We start from the raw sequence: 7246 nt of genomic DNA, 5'->3' as shown, positions 1-7246 counted from the left end.
AAGGCTGTCGAGGTCTTGAGACTGCGGGATTGTGAACTAAGAGCGAGGGAGAAAGAATCTGGGGAATTGCTGTAATTTCTCGAAAAAAGTGAAGTTTTGAATTTTTTTTTTGAAATAATTAACAAATAAACATAACAGCTAGTAACGGCCATGACATTATGGGACAAAAATGAAACTAGATGAAATTTTAAAAGCACGTGATAAAACTGAAATATTTTTTACAATTACGTGCTTCCTTGTGCAGTTTATCCAATACATACAATCCCCAATTATTAGTTTTGGTGGATGTAAGATTTTCTCTCTTTTTTTTTTCTTTTTTTTTTTTCTCTTTTGCAGGAACAGATCTAAGATTTCGTTTTTGCCTTTCAAGTTGCAAATGACGACTTATATGCTAGAAGAGGATAAAGAAAATTGGAAAATAAATAAATATCTATTATTCCATTTCCACTTATAAGAATCAATTTTCAAATCTCTAGTGTTCTGAATAAAAATTAAATTGGTGTCACTATATTAAACTCTTTTATCTAATATTTAGAAGTTCGAAGAGGAAGAGAGTTGTTTCCTTTGCTTAACCCTAAATAGAGGAGCAAAAAGTTCAACTTTTTTTTTCCGGTTATAATTACAAAATTTTCACTTAAATACTCTGATATAATTTCGAGAGAATTACATGCACGTGCTATATTTTGTACATATTAATATTTAAAACATGTTATAAATTGTAGGGTAAATTCAACGAGCACTTCCTATCCATTAAAAGACAATGACACACCCTCCTTTAAAATTGAGACACATACCATCCCTATACAGTGAAGCCCTCTGGGGGTGGAGAAGGAGCTTGCCCGCAGACCACCAATCCCACCAGTGAGATCGAGAGAGAAAGTGATCTCTCTTAATCTGAAATCTCTCTCGATATGGAGAAGAACGATGGAGATCCGTGTGGGTGTGGGTGTGGGTGTGGGTGTGGGTGTGCGATTCAATCTTGGTTCGATTTGATTCTGGAGGAGAATGATGATTGGCAGGACTCCGGCGGCAGTCGGTCTCGAAGTATATAGATAGCAGACAACAGCGAGTAAAGACTGCAAAAATTCTCATCAGAGAATTTAAATAAAATAAAGCTGGACAATAGAAGTTTTGCCAAGATCACAAGATATACTCAGCATATTAACTGAACCTGAGAGTAGTTCTTCTCCGAGGGTCAACTGGACCAGGACCACGAATACTTTAGTGATCGCAAAATGGGCAGAGTCTCTTTCTTTCCAAAATATATATGAAATGGAATATTTAAATTACAGGAGATTTACACTTTTATAAATTACACAACCCACTTCCAGCAACAAGTCATTGCAAGCAAACAGGCAAAAACGAAAGAAAAAGAGATGTATATAAATCGTCCGAAGACGTTAGCAATAACAAAGAAGACCTTTCTCCACCATAACTTACCAAACTCAAGGTCACGAGGCAGTTTCAGGACTCTATGGTGATAACCTGTATGCCCTCGTGTCCATTCAACTCTGTCGGGATTGGCTCTTCCATGTTGAGCATTTGTCTGGGCTCGTCATGCTTGACATTTTGGGCTGCATTGTCGCACAGACTGAAACGACTCCCACGACCGTAAATTGCCTTTACCTTTTCTCCTTGGGAAGGATCGACTGCATCACCGGAGCTCTTTCTCCTGCCCAACTTTGGCGATTTTGCCCGAGTAGGCGGCATCTGCCATCGACAATGAGAATTAATACCATACTAGTAGCTGGACTGTGCCAGCCTTTTGGGCCAACCTGATCGTGACCAAGCAAGTAAACCCACCGAATGGTTCATACCTGTTTCCTCAGTGAATCATCGATTTCTTGCTGTGAACCAACACTCCCCAATATTAACAAATTCATATTTTAATGATCTATTCAGATTCTGGAGGGAAGGAAAAAGAAGGTTGATCTATTCACATTATTTTGAATTTCCCATCTGGACCCAGAAAATCCCCCTTCGCGCATGAACCCATAGCTCAACTATTCTGATGTCTAGTCCAATTCTAAACTATGAACGATACTTTCTGTTGTCATTTATAATTGACAGCTTCGAAAGGGAATTTAATTGTCTGCACCAGGTGTATTGCACCTGAATGGCTTTGATGTTGTAAAACCATGAGCTCAGAGTATCTCTTTACCTTTTTGAGTTCGGCCTTGGGTGGGGGTCCCTCATGGTAGAAGCTCGGCATTGGGGTCGCCTTGAACATCATGCTCTTTCTCAGTTGCTTGATTTCTGTTTCTCTCTCTCTCCTAAGATTTATAAAGCAGATCAACTTAATCAAGGAGAAACTGAGATCTTGTTAGACCAATCTTCAGAAGCAAGTAAAATACCTTAGTCCTTGCATCAGATTGGTTTTTCTCTGCCTCCAATGCCTGTTGTTTCTGCTCCAATTTGGAATAAAACTAAAATCCAAAAGGACAATAATGGTTACAACATTTACAGGAATTCTTGCTTTAAGCAAGAAAAACCTTCTTGAAAACATGAGTACCTCTCGCCTTTTTTCAGCGCGCTGAGTGCACCTTAGCGTGGGTGCAGATGCAACAGTCATCTGTGACTTGGGAACTTGTGCAGATGTGGTGTTGCTAAATGAAGTTAATTAAGGAGAATCCTTTGAATTCGAGGAACTAAGTGTTTGAGATTTATTATAAGCATAAGAGAGCATAAAACATTGACTATTTGAAAAATTAAGCTCTAAAATGAAGGGGATACGAAGAGTCGACTGAGCATGAATCTTCCTCATCAGGATGCTTCTTGTTATCAGGCTGCAATGGTTTCCTTGCCAATGGAGGTGATACTGACTGCAATGGTTATAACATATGTTAAAGATTTGTTAGAAACCAAAATTTACACAGAGTATTTGTTAATGTCCTAAAGAAATAAAATATATCCTACCAGAAATTGAAAGAAAAAGGGGCGAACCAACGCTTTCGGTTTGAATGCTTATTGGAAAATCTTTCAGGGGAGGAAGCAGCTCTCAAATAATATCTTACTGAGGACTTCAACAATATAATTGCTGCATTTGGGATGAAGTATAGGAAATGACAGGAAAATAAACTCTTTTTCTATGTGTATTCATTCCCTGAAGCCAAATTGAACTTTGTATAATCGCCACGTAAGAAAACATGCTGATCTGCATGGATCGATTACCATAACTAAATAATGCATAAACGTCTCAATGTATTGCTTAAGCTTTTAGATAGGTTAAAAAGGGCTTTACCCACTATTTAAGCGGACTAGATATTTTTCTTCCAGGTGCTCTAACATGAACTCTCATATGGGTCAGCAATCCATTAATAGGGGTTTACCTGATTCGCATTCTTAGAGCTTGGCTTGGCCACAGGCTTTCCACTTGATGACTTGTTATTAACAGTGGCTGAATCAATTTCTGTCCCAGTGGGACGTGCCCCAGAGGAAGCACGCTTTGCAGTCGCCAGAGCAAATGGCTGAGGAACCGTGTGCTTTGTTCGAGCTGCCCCCGTGCTATGTTTTGATCCATTTTTTACCGATGATATGGTCTTAGAATTATCTTTTTGCTTCTTATCATCCAACTTTGGTTTCCCCTTTAGGCTCTCCACAGTTTTCTCCTCCTCGCCCTTCACAGGGTTCTCGTTAGTGCACTCCTTCACTTCATATTCCTTCACTTCTTTGCATTCTTCCGAAGCTGGGCATTCAGAGTCACCCTTAATGTCATCATACGAGTCTGATATCTCTTGAGGTTTTGGATCGTCGGAACTACCATTGGAGTAAACTTCTGCTCGACCTTGCTCCTTGTCCACACAGATGTCTGTGATTTCTACTCCCATTTTACTGTACAAGAAATTTTGAACATATCATTCATATAAATATTTTAGCACAAACCAATTTGGTAAGTACTTCAAATAACCAAAGATCACAGCACTAATATGCAAGCATCAATGCAGCAATTCTGCTTGGTCATCTCCCTTTTATGAGATCGAGAGCACATCAGAAGTTGGAAGGCTCGGCCCATAGAAAATTGAATATGATTATGCAGACTAAGCAGAGAAGCAAAGAAGGAATAACAAAATTGAATATGTTTATGCAGACTAAGCAGAGAAGCAATGAACAGTGAACTTAAAAAGACTGTCACAAGCTTCTTAATTAGTAAAAGTAGTAGCAGACAGGATTTCTCTGTTACTGTGTTTCTTTTTTCCCTTTTTGCTTGATAAAATGACACAAAGAATGTTTTGGATCCTCATCTGAAACAGAAGCCGAGGCAAAGGAAAGGAAATGTAGTGAACGCTAAAAAGCCATTAAATGAAAAAAGAAAAGCTACAATCTTTTCCTGGGTAAAACAGCAACCAGTCCAAATCAATTCAGATGAAAAGAGATAGACAGATATCTAATGGTACAAAAATTTTAAGAGCCATTGGAAATCCGTGTGAAAACTTACGTGTGATGGAAGCGAAACCAAATAAGGTAAGAATACCCTGGCAAGCAGCGTGACTGAATAAAGTGCGACGAATGGAATTACTGTGAATTAGAAGAGAGCCAGACGAGATATTAAAACTCGAGTTCAAGTCATAATTATGTGTTTAATGCCCAGAAAGCCTAAGTCAGTAACAAGCCATTTTGAAACGCTAATGGATGGACATAATCATGACACGAAGGAACTCAGTTCATTGCAATTATACCATTAACAATAAGCAGCAATGTTTGTAAAATTCCTAACGTCCTTTTAGCTGTTTGACAAGCAGAATAGAACAGCAGACAGACAAAATCATGAAAAACCAGAGACAGGTTAATGTTCCTGGTTGTCTAATTTCGTTTTAATGTTACTCATCCAAGAGACGCACAAACCAAGCATATCAGAGGCAAACTCATTCAAGAGCTTGAATGAGAAAACGCCAACACTCTGTGTCCGACATTTTGTCAAGTACCAGACGGGATCCCCCCCTTCCCAACAACATAGAACAAGGACAGAAAAACCAAGAACACCTACGAAACAGATCAAAGAAAAACAATCACCATTGCGACATTTTCACCCTCAAACCCCAGAGACAACATCCAATAACATCGAAATTGAGCCGAAAGCTCTCAACTTGAGCCCACATTCACACACCCAACAGATCAAGAAACGGAAGAAGACAGCAAGGGTGCCCACAATGCGAATCAAAATCAAGACTTGCGGTGCCAACCTGATCCGGCGGAGAAGAAGGGATTGAAGGGCAGCCCTCTCAGCTTCAGGGCTATCGCAAATGAAGATTAAGGGAGGAGGAATAATGGCTTGCACAGTCTCTCTCAGGGGGTTTGGGTGGTGTGAGAGAGGGAGCTTTCTCTCTTCAGGGGTGTCCCAGTTAGTGCTATGTTTGTGTCTGTTTGTTTATTTTTATAATTTTTGAACAGTGCCAGCAGCCAGTTGGCATTAACGGCACCCTCTTAACGGCGTAAACGCGATGGACCGGGGGCAAATTTGCCTACGTACCCTTCTAGTTTAGTCATTCAAATTTTTTTTTTTTTTTTTTGTTTTAGAGTTAAGTAGAGTTGAAATTTGATTTTAATTGGATTGTTAAATTATGAGAAAAAATGTGAAAAAGTAATGAATAGTTGAAAGAATTTAATATTAAAAATTGAATTGAATATAATGGAGTTGTATGTGAATTCATTTATGAGGCTCATCTTTTTGACTTTGAAGAGTTGATTTTTATTGTATAGTGAGTAGAGTTAAAACTATAGTTAAAATCTTAAAATTCGATTATGAAACTAAACAATGCATTAGTCATTCAAAATTTCGCCTCTTGTTGTATTGATAATAGAATAATTAATCACTTTTGTCAATCTACGATCACTGCCCTTAGGGATGAGGGAATGAGGGTGCCATGACATTATACCATAGGGTTTGAATATTAATTTGAACTCGATATGCTTTTAATTGAAAGGAGAACTGATAGGGTTGAGCCGGTCTCCGAGCATGAGGACAAGTTGCATATTTCTACCGGACCGATAACCAGAGCACGTGCCAAGAAATTGGAGCACGCTTTGCAGAACTTATGGACGAATATTCTGGAAGAGGCATGCAGTTCGAGAGACGAGCGAGTCGACTCGGGGCTGATTTTGGTCATCAAGAGTGCTGAACCTCATCAGTACACATCGGGACATTAAATGATGACCACAACCACCTCAAATCGGGTTGAATATGCATCCTAGAAGATGGCCACCAATTCTGGTTTGACTATTAGGTTGGAATATGCCTTCTAGAAGATGGTCACCAAATCTGGTTGGAATATTAGGTTGGAATATCTGGTTGGACTATTAGGTTGGAATATGCCATCTAGAATATGCTTGTTTTCCTTAGTTGTCTTCAATTGCAAGAGCATTATATAAGCTCCTCCCTAGGTTAGTTTTAGACACAACTCTTCTACCATTTTTCCTATCTTGTGAGAGATATTCTCCAAATTGCAACTTGGACCACAAGTAATGCTGGATGACGATCGTCCCCCCTTCTTGAGTTGCCTCTCAACCTTCATAGCCATGTGCACCAATTCTTCAAGCTCCACATAATGGTGCAGCTCCACAATATTGGCAATCTCCCGATTTAACCAGCACCTACTACTGATCCATTTGATGGCCACGAGGAGAGATCCTATGATGATGAGGATGATGTATCTTCCATTGCCGCAATGAGACGAGCTCGAGGAGCAAGGGCTGAGACGCCATGGCGCGGACGTGGAAGGCGCCAAGAAAGAGACACCGTTGATCGTAATATGGGGTCCATCAAGCTGACCATTCCTCCATTCCAAGGCAAGAGCGATCCTCTTCAAATCAATCTTAGAAAATATAGTGGAACCATGCAATTCATCAAGCATATCATCTAATCGAGGGATAGGATAGCGATACTTTACTGTTATCTTATTCACAGCTCGACAATCCACACACATTCTCCATGTGCCATCTTTCTTGGGAACAAGCAACACGGGCACAGAGCATGGACTCATGCTCTCTCGGACATAGCCCTTGGTCAGCAACTCATCAACTTGCTTTTGGAGTTCTTTTGCTTCTTCGGGATTACACCGATATGCTGGCCGGTTTGGAATGGGCGCTCCTGGAATGAAATCAATTTGATGTTCGATCCCACGGATTGGTGGCAATCTCGGTGGCGTCCCCTCAAGAAACACATCATCAAACTCCTGCAAAAGAGAAACCACAACACTAGGCAAATATAGGTTAAAAGTATTAGATAAGTAGGCCTCTTTGTACAAGAACA

The 7246-nt window shown here is 39.8% G+C and overlaps 1 protein-coding gene across 1 annotated transcript; it reads right to left on the bottom strand.

The window, feature by feature from the left end:
- Positions 1–1220: 1220 nt before the first annotated feature.
- LOC116191986 (protein WVD2-like 3) lies at positions 1221–5350 on the bottom strand. Its single transcript, XM_031520362.1, has 7 exons — positions 5181–5350; positions 3330–3831; positions 2734–2822; positions 2513–2606; positions 2355–2426; positions 2162–2266; positions 1221–1710 (listed from the first exon to the last, which is right to left on the bottom strand). Exons 2-7 carry the CDS (start codon positions 3825–3827, stop codon positions 1465–1467), a joined length of 1104 nt encoding a protein of 367 aa, XP_031376222.1. The 5' UTR covers positions 3828–3831; positions 5181–5350; the 3' UTR covers positions 1221–1464.
- Between the last annotated feature and the right edge of the window lie 1896 nt (positions 5351–7246).

This window comes from Punica granatum, unplaced genomic scaffold, assembly GCF_007655135.1.
Source record: "Punica granatum isolate Tunisia-2019 unplaced genomic scaffold, ASM765513v2 Contig00642, whole genome shotgun sequence".
NCBI classification, from domain to species: Eukaryota; Viridiplantae; Streptophyta; class Magnoliopsida; order Myrtales; family Lythraceae; genus Punica; species Punica granatum.
The sequence above is the reverse complement of the archived record's forward strand: the minus strand, read 5'-3'. Positions and strand labels throughout refer to the sequence as shown.